This window comes from Chaetura pelagica, unplaced genomic scaffold (assembly GCF_000747805.2).
Source record: "Chaetura pelagica isolate M959 unplaced genomic scaffold, ChaPel_1.0 scaffold215, whole genome shotgun sequence".
NCBI lineage: Eukaryota > Metazoa > Chordata > Aves > Apodiformes > Apodidae > Chaetura > Chaetura pelagica.
The window spans coordinates 237,655-252,992 of record NW_009953206.1 but is presented as its reverse complement, the minus strand read 5'-3'; the positions used below and the strand labels follow the sequence as shown (position 1 = coordinate 252,992).

The following is a 15,338-nucleotide window of genomic DNA, read 5'->3' as shown; positions in this document are numbered from 1 at the left end:
TTCATTCTTGCTTCTCTGCACTTGGGATTATTTCTTTGCACTGTTCAGAGCTGTGTGTCACAGCACAGCCACGTGTGGCCAAGGTTTTACTGCCTTGTGGTAAAAACAGTGGCAGAAATTCAAAGGAAGAGGCTACAGATGAGTTCAAGAGAGCTTATTAATTTATAGCCATTCTTATAAATATAACAGAGCCCCTTTACTTGTCTCTCATGAAGCTCCACCTGGAGAACTGTGTCCAGTTCTGGAGCCCTCTACATAAGAAGGATGTGGAACTCCTGGAGAGAGTCCAGAGGAAGCCACAGAGATAATCCAAGACAGGCTGGGAGAGTTGGGGTGTTCAGCCTAGAGAAGAGAAGGCTCCAGAGAGACCTTAGAGCAGCTTCCAGTGCCTGAAGGGGCTCCAGGAAAGCTGGGGAGGGACCTGGGACAAGGACAGGGAGGGAGAGGACAAGGGACAATGGATCAGAACTGAAAAAGGGGAAATGTAGATTCGACATGAGGAAGAAATTCCTTGCTGTGAGGATGGTGAGAGCCTGGCCCAGGTTGCCCAGGGAAGCTGTGGCTGCCCCATTCCTGGCAGTGTTGAAGGGCAGGTTGGATGGGGCTTGGAGCAGCCTGGGCTGGTGGGAGGTGTCCCTGCCCATGCAGGGGGGTGGGAACTAGATGATCTTTAAGGTCCCTTTCAACCCAAACCAGTCTGTGTTGCTGCATTCCCTGCTTCAGGAAGTTGACAGTTAAAAGGCTTGAAAGAGCCTGAGTTGGTTTCCTTGCCACGTGCTTTGTTCATTAGTTGATTGGTAACGGTTCTTGCTCATCTTACAAAACTGCTGTGGTGGCAGCAGCACATGGGAACATCTTGCCTCCTTGGTAATTGGTTTTAATGACATTGCTAATGCTTGGTTCTTAAAAAGAATGTCTTAAAGACTATCCTAAAACCCCAGCTAGCAGGTCATGCTGGGGTAATTAAACGCTTCCGTTTCAATGGGCTGATTTGCTCTGGGCCTTGTTGAAATGGCTCTTGCAAAATAAACTGCTTCATTGTGGAGTTAGCCATATTTTACTTGTGGCTGATGTACTGTTAGTTTATGACTTTCTCTGGGTTATAAAATCCTTAGGGGATCCTTCAGGGTAAAAGACAACATTTGTGGCTGTTATAACCCAGTTATGCTGTCAGTTTGTGACGAAGGGTTAATATTTTTTCTGCATGGGGCTGGGGTCTGGTTTTACATATTCTGGATGTGTCTGGACATGGAAGGAAAAGACAGCTTTTAAAACAGTGTATTTTTACCTGTAATGCTCAGGTTTCCTTTATCCTATGTGCTGTAGCTGATGAATGGGCCAGCTTCTTTTGTCTTACTGTTGCCAACATCTCTTATTGTCTTGCAGGTTTGCAGCATGAAGGAATATTCAGAGTGTCTGGGTCACAAGTTGAAGTCAATGACATAAAAAATGCATTTGAAAGAGGTAAGGAGGATCTCAGAAATTATTGCCAAACATGTTAATTTGTTTCAGTGTTCTGATAAGGAGTGCTTTTGAATGTCACTTGCTGTATTTTGCTCTCTTGGTTTCTGTGTTTCCTGAGTGAGTGTAGCCCACACACTTTTCTAGTGCTCATTAACCTTGAATCCTCAGGTCCCTTGGCCTTATGCTTTATATCTTGTAGAGTGTCTGTGTAGTAAATATCCTGACTTCAATCTTCTCTCATGTCTGATACTTTATTGATTATTTGTAACACTAAAGGATACATAGAATTCCATTATTGTATGTAACTGCATTTTCCTGCTGTATTTCCAAATAAGCTGCTAGGGAATGAAATCCTGTGTTTTCCATGTTCTTGAGGCACAGCCTGGCTACATTTCTTCTAAATATCAGCAAGTGAGAGAGTAAATTTCAAGACACTTAACTTGATGTAGCTTTTAATAGATTTGATTTTCTCTGAGAAAAACCATTCCATACAAAGGCAAAGAGCAGCTGGGAGCCTCCTGACTCATCAGCTTCTAGCTGGGCTGTTCCCCCTGGCAGAGCAGGTTCACAAGAGCTTTGCTCCTCAGGCAGTCCTTGCAGCCCTTCTCCCCAGTCTTGCTTGACTCTCTGAAAACAACAGGGCTCATGTTAATTCCCTGAATACATCACTCTCAAAGAATATAGTTAGTGTGTTTCTATGCTTGTTGGAAGAGATGAGCAGTAATTACTCATGCATAGCAAGTTTATTTTGGGAAGAGAGGAGTTGCAACATGGCTGAAACGTGGCATCTAATTTCACCTGTCCTCATCTCCACCTGAGAATTAAAATCCTCAGGAAGGGAGGATGCAGACATGTGTGTCATAGGCTGCAGATAAAGGCTTGATATCAGAATGAAAGAGCTTTTTTTTTAAATAAAAGGAAATCTCAGTCATCTTGGGACAATAGCCAGTTGTTCCAGCACTAACATGCAGAATTAAAAAGGTGATTTTGTTTTCTTCATCTCACTTGTCTCTGTAAAACATATGATACACAGAACTGACAAAGTTAACAATAACCTCTCTGCAGTTTATTACTTCCTCCAGAGCCCTTGGTGGCAGTTAATATCAAGGATATGCTCTGGTTTGTAGTGGCCCATTTATTATCCTGTGTGTTATGAAGATAATAGGCAAGCTTTGGTCATCTCAGTCACATAATGGATATACATAGCTTCAATCTGAGGATTGCCCCATCATTAAATCTAATTATATCTGATAGGGAGCTTTCCCTAGGGAACAACTCCTTAAGTGGGCATCTTTTCTTTTGTAGTACAGACAAACTGTGGCCTCTCTGCACTGACAAATTATCTGTCCCAGAAACACTCCCTCCCCCCAGTTCAGAACAGGGTGTCTGTGTCCTGCTGAGCCAGGGGCAGGATGCTCCAGGGCCTCTTGCCTGTGCACTGCACCCCCCTTAGTGCCAGCTGTGAGTCTGCACAGAGACCCCCTCCTGCTCTCAGGTGGTGGTCACCTCCCTGGTGGATCTGTCAAGTTCAGACCCTACCAAAATATCTGGAGCACAGAGCCTGGGGGCGTTCCTGCTGCTCTAGGAGGTGATGGTGATGGTTTTAAACTGAAATAGGGGAGATTTAGGTTGGACATTAGGAAGAAATTATTCACCATCAGGGTAGGAAGGCACTGGCCCAGGTTGCCCAGGGAAGCTGTGGCTGCCCCATCCCTGGCAGTGTTGAAGGGCAGGTTGGATGGGGCTTGTGCAGCCTGGGCTGGTGGGAGGTGTCCCTGCCCATGGCATGGAGATTCGAATCTGATGATCTTTAAGGTCCCTTCCAACCTTCACCATTCTATGATTCTGTGATCTGTGATTTTTCTGCCCTGTTTTTCTTTGCTTGTCATGAAGGGGAAGACCCATTGGCTGGAGACCAGAATGACCATGACATGGATTCAATAGCAGGAGTTCTGAAGCTCTATTTTCGGGGGTTGGAGCACCCTCTCTTCCCCAAGGATATCTTTCATGATCTAATTGCCTGTGTCAGTAAGTATATGGAGATCTGAAAAGACGCAAGATTATTTTTTCCAGTCTCACCTTCCACTTTCTTCTCTTCCCCTTTCCCTGTTTCCTGACTCCAAAAAAATCTTTTTAAGGTTACTTTGGTTGGGTTTGTGTTGCACTGGTGTCCTAGTCTCTGTCAGCCAGGGCCTGGGCATTTACCTGCTCACAGCCATCCTTATTCTGGTAGCAATTTTTTCATGAATGAGCAAGGAACTAGAAATGAGCAGATTTCAAGGTCTGTGTCATGGATTTTTCTGCAACATTCCATCCAGCTTCATAACATGGAGGGACCATCTGTGGACTCCTGTTGAAGAATGTCAATCTTTAAGGCCCTCACAGTCAAGTTATTAACATTTTTTGGTGGTTTCTGAAGGTGGTTCTGGTAGGCAGAGGGTTGTTTGTGTGTTTTGTACATGAACAACCTAATTTTAACGGCCTGACTACTGCCATGTCCTTCAGAATCAAAGAATGATTCTATTGTCCAAGTAGTGAAATGGCCTTTGAGGTTGGCAGCCTTTGAAGTGGAGCAGAAGATAACTGCTTCTGAAATGGTTCGTGGTTTTCTTCTCCTGATTATTGCATTTACAGAGTTGAATTCATATTATATGAGAAGGAAAATCTGCTTCCAAATAAGTTCTCCCTTCTGAGATGATTTATGCTGCCCACTTATTTCTCAGTAGGCTGCTGCACACAGAGCTTTTTGCCTCACCCTTTAACTATGTTAATTTTCCTTTGAGTGTTATACAATTTCTTTTTTAAACACCCACCTTTCTAAGCTAACTTGAATGAGCTATTGTGCCAGAACTATTGGAACAGATGACATCCAGTGCTCCCACGCTGGGAAGGAACTTGCAGTGAAGTTTCATGTGTTCAGGGACCTTCATTATCAGAAGGCTTCACCAGCAGGTTCTGCAGCTTTTGCATTCCTGTGCCAGGCAGTGCTGGAGGAGCTGGGAAATGTGCAGACCCTTCTTCCTTCCTCCTGCTGCTCTGCTGGATTCCCTTCTTCATCCTTGGCCCAGGAACCATCCAGAGTATCCTGGTTGCACTTGGGCTTGGTGGCAAGTTGTGGGTCAGGTGGTAGGATGATTCTGTGGTGCTCTTGCTTCCTTTCAGCAATGGATAATTTACAAGAGAGAGCTCTCCACATCCGGAAGGTGCTTCTGAACCTGCCCAAGACCACTCTGATTGTCATGAGATACCTCTTTGCATTCCTCAATCAGTGAGTATCCCTGAGAGCACCATGGCCCTGCTGTAGGACCTGGTGTAAACGTGGTAAATGGTAGAACCAGCCTTTCCATTGCTGGGTGTGATTCCATGGCAGTCTGCTGTTGCACCTGCCTTCCCAGGCTTCTCAGCCCTGCTGAAATCCATCCTGATGATACAAACACAATCCCAAAGGGGTTCCAGAAGTGAAAGGCAATAATATTCACCAGCAGATGATGATGATGATATTGTTTTCTGCTCTTAAGCCTCCTCCCCACCTCTGTCTTTTGCAGTTTATCTCAGTTCAGTGAAGAGAACATGATGGATCCCTACAACTTGGCCATCTGCTTTGGGCCAACACTGATGTCTGTGCCTGAAGGTCATGATCAGGTCTCTTGCCAAGCTCATGTCAACGAATTGATTAAAACCATCATCATCCAACATGAGAACATCTTCCCAGGACCAAGGGAGCTGGAAGGTCCAGTCTATAGCAGAGGTGGAAACACTGAGGATTACTGGTATGATAGATACCACTGAGGAGAAAATGAAGGGGTGGAGATTTATTTACAGCTTAGCATGCTGCAGCCATGGGCTCTGTATTGTCTAATTCTGGATTCAGGCATCTGGCCCAGACTTTCAGAGTTCTGTTTTATGAAAGAGAAGATGGCTCTGGGATCTCTGGAAGGTCATCAGTTTAAAAGAAATTAGCTGGTAGAAAGTAGCTATTCAGTTGTCAAAACCTGGCTCACATATATTGAAGGGCAAGGTTGTGCAGGGATTTTCTTGGATGTTCTGCTATAGTAGCTGCCAAAACCAATCTCATTTTTCAGCCTTTCTTTTTTCTCTTGCTTTGGCCTTTTTTCGCTTCCTGCTTGTCTTCTGAGTGCCTTTGCTGCAGACTCAGGGGTCACTTGCAGCTGAACCTAGAAAGCCTGTGGCATGGTTTAATTTTCAGGGCAGCACTGATAGTGGGGGAGGGAGGAGGGAGGAATGCAAAATCACCGTTTCCATCCAGCTGAAAGCTCCAGAGGCCTGGCCGTGCGCTCAGTCTGAGAAGCCACATCTGGAAACAATTCAGGCAGAGCGGCTCCTGTCATCTGGGGTGGAAGGTTGGGGAGTGGGGGAAGGAAAGGAGGTGTTTTCTTTCCTACTGGCCAAGCTGATCTCTCCCTCTGAAAATGAGGAATGTTAAATTGTGTCCCGCTTCTCCCCCCCCTTCCTTCTCTCCTCCAGTGTCCCAGGAATGCAAATGATTATTTTAATATACTAAAATAAATACATTTTACAAATGAAGTCACTCTGGTGACAGAGCTGCCCTTGTTTCCCTGCCTTGTTTCAGAGTAGCTTGAACTATCAGCTCAGTCCCCATCCCTGTGGTGCAGAGAGGCTCCTCCACACTCACTGCTGCACAGCCAGGACTTGCCAGGGCCTCTTTTGGAAATTCTGTTAGTTTTACCCTTCATTCTGATGGGTTTAGCTGATGTTGTATGTGAAAGAATTGTAGAGGGAAAAAAACTGAGAATCTTTATGACCTTTGAGAAACACATTAACTTAGACAAGAGGTTTTGTCCCATAAAGTGAAGGGAATGAAAATGTGCCATGTTCAGGACACTCAGTCTGGGTGACACTTCAGTGTGTAGGAGGCAGAATGTCCTGGAAGGTACTATCAATTTTCTGAAGGCGTTTGGTCTTTCTTCACTGCCCTTCCCAGCCCCTCTGCCCTGAGACCCTGATAAGCAGAGGAGGGTAGAAGCAAGGAAGGGAGACTTTCAGAAAGCCAGAGCATTTGGTTCCCATTCAAGCCCTTTCATAGCCCTGATATTTAGATGGTTGTTACTTATTGCCCATAGGGTTCAAAGCAGTGGTAGCAGCAGAGTGAGTGTGTTGTTCAGCTGATTCCTCAGGGAACAGAGCCCTACCTTTGTCATTGCCTGGTGCCACTGCTGGGCTGAGTCCCCCAGTGCCAGGGAACCTGCAGCCAGTGCTTGGGGCAGAGGCTGGACCAGCTGCCTCGGGCACAGGAGGGCAGGGCCAGGCTCAGAGCTGATGACAAACTGGGAGCTGTGCTGCAGGCAGCTTTGGAATGCTGCCTGGGAGTCAAACCTGGGACTGCACTGCATCTGTCTGGCCATCTGAGAGTAGATGAGGGCAGTATGGGAGAGTCCAGGAGTCCTGCAAGGGAGACTGCTGGAGTTGCAGGGACGAGGACACTTTACAGATGCTCAACTTGTTCTGCCTTCCCCTGGCAATAGAGATTGGTGGCATTTTTGGAGCCCTCAAGGTTGCAGCATCCCAGGGCCCACACAACAGACAGGTTTTTTGGTGGGCAGTGCTGTTGGAGGCACAGGCAGGGAGAGGTCTTTGTGCTTTATTTGGATCCCTAACGTTGGCTGAAGGCGACGTTGCTGCCCCGTCTGTGTGAAACTTTAGCCCTCAGTGCTGTGCTCAACTCAGGGAACCACCATTTGGCTTTGAATTCTTCTGTAAACTTTATTAAGTAGCATAAAGGCTTTGCAAAGGATGGGAAAGGTTGATTCCTGAGGTACTGACTCAGAAGGTGCTGGGACAGGTTTGTGTCACCTGGGTTGGGCACATTGAGATGCCAGGATTACCCAAACATTTTACCCCTTTTTTTCTCCTCTTGACAGCCCTGGAGGAGGTAGATCACAGGGGCAGCACTTCCAGCCATGCTCACTTCCTGTAACCATTGCAAGGCCAGAACAAGGGATGAAGCTACTACTGTGTGAAGAGAACTAAAAATCACCTTTTTTTGATTTTTTTGGTCTTTAGCAGCAACATCTGGTGAGATGAGGAGTGAGCACTTGAGTTCTTCTAGCAGGAGCAGGCAGGGCAGGCAGTGGTGCCAGCTGGCAGCAGGTCTGCAGAGCTGCCTGGGAGAGGCAAGGGATCCTCCTCCAGTTTCCTTTCTGTCCTGAGGGAACTGCTCCTGTAGCTTCTTACAAAAACATAACCTCTGGTTGCCACTTGTTGCCTATTGATCCTTTCAGAGCTTTTTGTCATGCAAAACATAAACGAGCTGTGCTGGTGGGTGAGGTGCTCTGTAAATACAGATTGCAGGTGATTGATCTGGCCCTGGGAGTCCTGCAGTGAAATGAATGGGACAACTTAAGATTGTGATAAAAGGGAAGGAGGGAGATGACAAACTCAGACCTGGAAATAACATTATGAATTGAGAAGTAATTTCCCCCAGGAAGTGGCAGGTCTCATCAGTCATCTAATGAGCTAATTAGAGCAATGGAGAGTACAGCTGAGGGAATCATTCTGGCATGGCAGAGAGGAGCTAGACCCAACGTGCTCTCTGACTTCTGAATGTCTCCAGAGGTCCAGGTTATAAGATCTGAAGTTGGACTTTCCTGATAGCCTGCAAGCAGGTTAACAAAAGATGTTTGGTTCATTTGAAGAAATAAGAGCTTGGCTTTAGACATGCTAACTTCAGTATGTGCAAACACATCCAGGTGTCTGGCACAGTGGAACCTAGACAAGGACCTCCTTTATGGATGTTCCTCGTTAAGTTATCTTTGATTTTTGTAAATGAGCAAACTCCATTTGTACCAGTCTAAAGTATCTTCTTTGTTTCCTTCTGTTGTAGTGAAAGTCCTCATGGAGAGAGAGCCTCAACAGAAGACTCTGTTCAGGATGTTACAGCTGAACACCACACCAGTGATGATGGTATGCAGAGTCTGCTAACTCCTTGGCAAACTGGTACAACCTGCTGTGAGGGAGACAGAGGAGATAGTGCCTTGCAATTGAAGTTCTAAGTTAGATCCAAAGTGGAGTTTAAATCAGAATAGTCACTTGAAACATCACATACAACATTTGATGCCAAAAAGTAAAATCTTTAGAAGTTACATGACTATTTTTTAAGTATCCCTTTTTCAAGGGTGTCTTATCTTAGCAGCAGGCCTGTGCTTGACTTGCTTGAGCTCATCTGCACCCTAGAAGGATCTTAGAGTTGCAAGTCATGGGGAAAGCACAGATCCAAAGGCTGGGTATGTTCCAGCATGTGCTCCTGCTCCCCTCTGCGTGTTCCAGACACTTCCCATTTCAGGAGCTCTGGCAGGGGAGCTGTGAGTGCCTTAAGCCCCAGGGCTTCTGCTTTAAGGAAGCAACCAAAATAAAGTCAAAAACCGTTTGTCTTCCACTAGGAGCTCTGGCTTTAGGCTAGAGGGTCCTGGTGACCTCTCTCTCATTTTTTTGGGTTGTCTTTGGCAAACTCTGTCACTCTTCTTGTCTGATCAGTGAGAACTTCACAATATTTCCTAAGGAAAAGGTGTCACTGCAGTCTTGGAGAGTCTGTTGTTGATACTTGCTCTGCCTGCAGTGGGGAGCAGCTGCATGTGAGCCTCATCCAGAGCAGAGGAGAAGATAAAATAGTACATAACTGATGTGAAACAGTGACCCCCAGAATACTGACCAGCATGTAAAGCAGGCTGCCCAAAACAGGACAGAATATGTGGGATTTTTTTCTTGGGTTTTGGCACCTTGCAATTGTCTAAGTAAGTTCTGTGATGGTTTTACTTGCAGTGGCTCAGTTGTACAGGTGGGAAGAAGACAGCATTGCCTTAAAATTAAATGCCATCCTTTTTGAGCTGGCCTTTAGGAACTTGCTCCATAGCCCTGCCATGTGCTCCTGTGCTGCCTTTTGCTCTCTTTCCTCCAGCAGTTCCCTGACAAACCTTCCCCAAGCCATTGCTGTGCTCCTGCTGCCTTCATGGTGTTCACACAGTGACAACAAAGCAAACAATGTTGGGCATTGCTAGAAACCCTGGAAAACCAGTTCTCCCTTGGCAAGTTCCAGCACCCAGGCAACCTCACCAGGGTTGTTGGGAGGAAACACAAAGCCTGTGGGTGTGACCCCTGGGTTCTCTGTCTTGAACACAGCATCCTTTCTGAAAAGTGTTGGCTTTTTAAAAGTGCATGAAAACATGTCCTTCCTGAGCTTGCATGTGAAGAAGGAGCAGTTTCATTGCTGTAATGGAGGAAAGGCTGATTCTTCCCACATCTGTAAAGGCTGGGACTAAAGCCTGCAGGCTGGAACACCATGGGCTCTACTTGTGTTCTTCCTATATGGGATTTCTAGGTTGCTCCTGTAGCTGCAAGGGCACAGTGATGGGAAAATGAGCAGCTAGAGATTAGAGGACAGTGTTTAGCAGCTTCTGGAGCTAGATTATCTAGGGCCCCTGAGCAAGGTAAAATCTGGAGGTGTTTTGGATGGAGTTCTGCAACCTACATGGAATATTCCATAGGAAGCATTTGGGAGGGAGTGTTTGGCACCAGAGTGGAGGAGGGAGCTGGGCCTCTGTCTCTTTGAGAGAGCAGCAAAGTTTGGTTAATTGATGAGTCTCACATCCTTTTAATTACTCTGTGCAGTGTCACACCTGGGACACACTGGTCAGAAGTGCAGGGTCCAGCCCCAGGACTCTGGGCCCAGTGTTCTTAGGGTTTTCTCCTTCAGTCTTTAGATGTGACCAAGCACTTGCTCCTTTAGCTCTTCCCTGGGGCTGGCACTAGTGCTCTCAAGTAAAGCCCTTATCCAGCCACTGAAGGAATTGGTTTTGGGGGGCAGGAAAGGTTGTGTTTTGTAGAGCATCTGTGCTGGTGACCATCAGCCTCACTGTACCAGTGAGTGGACACTTGGGAGAGGCACGAGAGGTCAGAGATGCTGAAGGACAAGCAGGTCATATAAATCATGTGTAAGAGTGGAAAGATTTTAAACTGCTGCTTTCCTGCCTGGGCTGTCAGACTGGCAGGGGTGGTTGTTTGGCTTAGCCTTATTGCTCTTTACTTGCACAGCATAAGTGTAGTAGGAAAAAGCTACTGGAAATTAGAGTCTAAAAATCACTTCTTTGGACGAAAGCCAGAGTCCTAAAAAGCAAATTGGAAACATAAGAAACCTGAGTGCTGCACTCATCTGGAACAATAAACACTTCTTAATGAAACAGATGGAATTTACAAACCCACACTCCCATCCCCTTCATAAATGGAGGGGGACACCAAAAAACAGCATTATTGTTTTTTTAGTGTTTAGCTGGCCCCAGAGGCAAAACAAGCCAGAGGAAAGAAGGAGCCAAGCCCAGATACCTGTGGGCTCTGGGGAGGCTGGAGCCAGGGGGCTGTGGCAAGCTGCAAACCTGGGCCAGGCTTTCCTCAGCCTGGCAGATATCCCCCTGGGTGCTGAGAGCTGATAAGGGGATTCGTGTGGGGCTGATCACAGGCTGACTTGAACTCTGGGATTTGACAAAATTCTGAGCTCTCTGGTTTAGTAATGGAAAAAATTAATTGTTGAGGCTTCCATCAGTGTCGTGGATCCTGCAGGGCAGAACCTCCCTGTGGTGCAGAGGAGATCTCAGGACAAAATGGTGTATCCTTTCTTGTCCTGAAAGAGGAACTGCAAATGTTTTTCCCCAGGAAAAAAACTCCCATTTCCATGGACTGCTGGGCTGTGTCAAAGCTCCTTTAAAGTAATTAGAGGCTGAAGCCCACTGGGGCCCTGTGGCTGAGCTCATCTTCATTCCCCTGATGTCTGCCTAGAATTGGGAGCTGGCTTAATGCATATTTAGACTCAACCAATGGCAGATTTTTTAAAGTCTTAAAAATAATCCATGTGAATTTCATATTGATTTTCCTGAGTGTCTAAATGCCCATATTGTCCCTCTGTATAATGCCAGAGTCCTGCAGGGACCCAGATTAGCAGCTGGATACAGGAACAGCGTGGCTGGAGCTCTTCTGTGAGTGCTTCAAGTTGGAGCAGTGGGATTTGGAGCCTGTGGCTTTGCTGGGCATGCACGGGGCAGCCCCAGAGCCCAGGGCAGCCCCAGCTCTCCTGATGGCTGCACAAACCACAGCAGAGGAGGCACTGAGTGTTTTCCCTCTCTTCTGTGACAGTTGGATGAATAGCACAGCCTCCCATGGTGCCAGAATCCAGTCTCCTGGGTCAGGTGAACCTCACAGGCAGCAGAAGTTTCCTTCTGAATAGATGCTTTATTTCTGGAGCAGCTTGGGGTTCAGAGGATGCTGCCCTCCCTCAATGCTAATAACAGTTCCTGCTTGTCTGCCCGAGAGGTTCAGTGTAGTTGCCTTTAAGAAAATGTACCTTAGGCAGATTTTGTCTGGGACATACCTGATTGCTCCTCAGCTTTGAATTTTGATTTTATTTTAATGAGATACTAATTGTGCCATTGCCATCTCCATCCTTGTACACTTGAATTGCACTGTGGGGTTTAAGACTTAGAAAATGTGAATGTGTCCACCACGTAGAGATTAGGTAAATGCTGAAATTGCAACATCCTCCTCTCATAGGGGTTCCCCTCTGCATCTTACTGCTTCAACCCTCTGCTGCCTTAAGAAGCAACACTTTATCCTCTTCCATGCTCTCCACATAAGCTGCATTTTGGTAGGTTTAAACCATTGAATACTGACCTGAGCCCGAGTGCTTAGTGAATTTTTGTTTATTCCCTTCTATCTCCTAGAGTGTGAGCCCATAGAAGCAATAGCCAAGTTTGACTACATTGGCAGGACTGCTCGAGAGCTGTCCTTTAAGAAAGGAGCTTCTCTCCTGCTCTACCAGAGGGCCTCAGATGACTGGTGGGAGGGACGTCACAACGGCATCGACGGCCTCATTCCTCATCAGTACATCGTCGTCCAAGACACGTATGTCACACTTCAGACCCACCTGCAGGATGGGTTTGCTTCAAACTCTGGTGTGGAATGGAGTGTGTTTGTGTCCAGATGTTGACACCAGGTGGGGAGAGTTTATCCTTCGACCTTCCCTGCAGGAAGGGAGCCCTTGAAACAGGGAGAGCTCCGCAGAGGCACAGGTGTCCACATATGTGAAGGCACCATGTAAAAATTGTTCTGGGCCTGCCAGGCTGTTAAAAGATGCAGAGCTGGGATCTCCAGGTTGCTCACAGAATTCAGGCTCTCTCGTTTGAAAGTTATGTCATGATTCTTAAAAGAAAGATGCTAGCACAGAGCTCTTGTCCTGGATGTGTGTTACACAGTGCTGCACTGGAAAACCAGTGCCGTGTTTGCAATTCAGTGCTGCTGGTCCTGTTTTGGTTGTGATTTCCTTCCCTCCTCCTTCCTAGTGAGGATGGTGCCTCTGAAAGATCCAGTCCAAAGTCTGAAATAGAAATAAATTCTGAGCCACCGGAAGAAAAAGTGACTGCTAGAGCTGGTGCCAGTTGCCCGAGTGGGGGTCACGTCGCAGATATTTACCTTGCAAACATCAACAAGTAAGAACAGCCTTGCATTGTTTTACTTCACTGTCAAGATCTTGGTGATGTGGCCAGTAAAATATTTCCTTCCCTGAACTAGGAAGTGCTGCCACTTTTATTCTCTGCTTCCCTCTCTTCTAACTTGCTGGCACTTTGCTGTCCTCTCTGTCTCTGTCACCAGCGTGGCCAATGCTCATTTAAAATCCCACTGGCTTCTCTTCCCTATCCCTGAGGTGCCATCTGTTCCCCTTTTCCCAAATAAGTCCTATTTTATAAGGTGAGCACACAGAAAAAGGGAGGGAAATAGCAGAGTGAGTTTGTGTAATTCTGTGTTCCCATTCCTTGTTACGTTCTGTGATTTGTTGTGTCTCGTTTACATTTAATGTGTTTTGTTTGATGGGGTGGGGGACAATTTCTGCAGAAAATAGTGGCACGTTCTGTGCTAAATGACATACCTGAAGTCCCACCATCTGACATTGCCTGTAACATTCCTTCATTTCTCCAGCACTGCTCACCTTAGGTTACTAACCATATGCTTGCAGCACAACAGCACACCCCCCTCTTGCTCTAACTTTGCCTCCTCAACCAGAAATTGTTACTTTAACCAACACTCAACATAATTTTTAAAAAAATGGGAAATTAAGCTAGTAACAGACTAAATTTCTTGATCTGTTAATTATTCTAGAACAGACTTATCCCCCTTATCTTCCTGATTATTTCCTTAGTATTAAAAACCCCCACGTCTCCCTGTTGTGCAGTGAAGGTATTAATATGATAATTACAGTTTAATGGGAGTGGATATTTTTAACCTTCAGTTAATTTGACAATGTAGTCTGTAAAGGCATGAACAGAGCTGCATTCTTTTTAAAGGTTTGGACCTGCTAATGTCCTACACAGAGCCTGGTCCTTTGGTTTTGGGAGTCAGCAGGGCTCAGTTGATAGCAGTGAAGCTTTGTTAATCTGCATCAGCTTGGGATCTGGGCTTTCTGTTAGGATATTTATGGTATGAGCCAGTGAAGTGTTCCATTCTGCCAGTTATGGAAAGATTTGTGTAATGAACAGAGCTGTGTTGGAGCTTCACCATCTGCTGCTTTGGGTAGTGTTGGATGTAGGGTTTAAGAGGCCTGGGGAATGTCCACTCCAGGTTGTTTTTTTTTCCCCCCTTTAGTAGGGAAACTGATATTTAGCAATAGTAGCATAAGACTCATTTTGTTGTTTTTTCTTTAGGAATGAATCTTCTGACCTATGTGTGAACAGACTTGAGCAAAATTAAATCAGATGGTTTCGCAGTGACAGTTGTGCCACCCACTGAATTATTATTTGGATGCCAAAATCCTACTGGAGTTAACACTTTCTTGCAGTTATTCATGGGGCTGGTGCTATATATAAATGGATCCTTCCCTGTATAATGGATGCCAAGCTTCAGACCTATGGCATAAAGTATTCTGCTGCATTGGCCTTCATACAATTTGAGTGGAATCGTGCTGTCAGACCACATGGTGCTGGGGTAGAAACTAAATTGTTTGGACCAGCTCATCCATTGACATCATCTTTTGGTGTATCTGTAGCCCTACATAGATAATACCTCATGGTCCTGCTACAGCGATGAAAAAGAAACATCTATTACCACCAGCAAATACTGGAAATGATCATTAACCCCAAACCATGGGGTTCTTTGTTTGCCAGTCTCTGAGAATAACAACTTGATGCCTTGGGCCAGGAGCTTAGTAGACTTATACTGTGTCCTCCAGTCAAAACTTGTAGCTCTGCTCTTCGACTGTAATAAAAACACATCATCAAAACCTGTTGATGGCACAGAGGGTTTTTTTTTTTTGTTCAAATATAAATTCTTTTCTTCTTGACCAGGTTAATTACGTTCCATCCAAGTTTTCTGTTTTTGCTATGAATGTGCACAGCTTCCAGAAACTCAGTCTTGTTGTTAGAAGTGTTAAACTGGAATAATTTATCATTTTACTGTTTCACAATGACTCCTAAAACCCTGGGTGTATTTGTAATCTGGGTTCTTCATGTCTCTTCCCGTTGTCCTCTGTGTTGTTTTGGGGGGATATCTTCAAATGACAGCCCGTTATGTGTACCTGCTTGTATTGACTTGTTTTGCTTTTGTGACTGAAGGCAAAGAAAGAAACCAGAGTCAGGCAGCATCAGAAGAGCCTTCCGACAAAGTGACAGCCATGGACTAGGTAGCTCAATGGCAGAACCAGCCTCCCCAGGAGCCATAGCCGGTTCCAGACCCTCATCTCAGCCCATTATGAGCCAAAGTCTTCCCAAGGAGGTTCCAGATAAATGCTCCATCAGTGGCCACGGCAGCCTCAATTCTATCAGCCGCCACTCGTCCCTGAAGAGCAGGCTGGACAGCCCGCAGGT

The 15,338-nt window shown here is 45.9% G+C and overlaps 1 protein-coding gene across 1 annotated transcript in view; it reads left to right on the top strand.

The window, feature by feature from the left end:
• The window catches only part of SRGAP2 (SLIT-ROBO Rho GTPase activating protein 2), a 94,111-nt gene that overhangs the window by 75,712 nt on the left and 3,061 nt on the right, over positions 1–15,338 (top strand). Inside the window, exons 16-23 of the mRNA XM_009997521.1 lie at positions 1,387–1,464; positions 3,358–3,492; positions 4,627–4,732; positions 5,010–5,234; positions 8,327–8,406; positions 12,207–12,387; positions 12,825–12,971; positions 15,087–15,336. Of these exons, the coding sequence (XP_009995823.1) occupies positions 1,387–1,464; positions 3,358–3,492; positions 4,627–4,732; positions 5,010–5,234; positions 8,327–8,406; positions 12,207–12,387; positions 12,825–12,971; positions 15,087–15,336 (1,202 nt within the window). The remainder of the gene's footprint in view (positions 1–1,386; positions 1,465–3,357; positions 3,493–4,626; positions 4,733–5,009; positions 5,235–8,326; positions 8,407–12,206; positions 12,388–12,824; positions 12,972–15,086; positions 15,337–15,338) is intronic.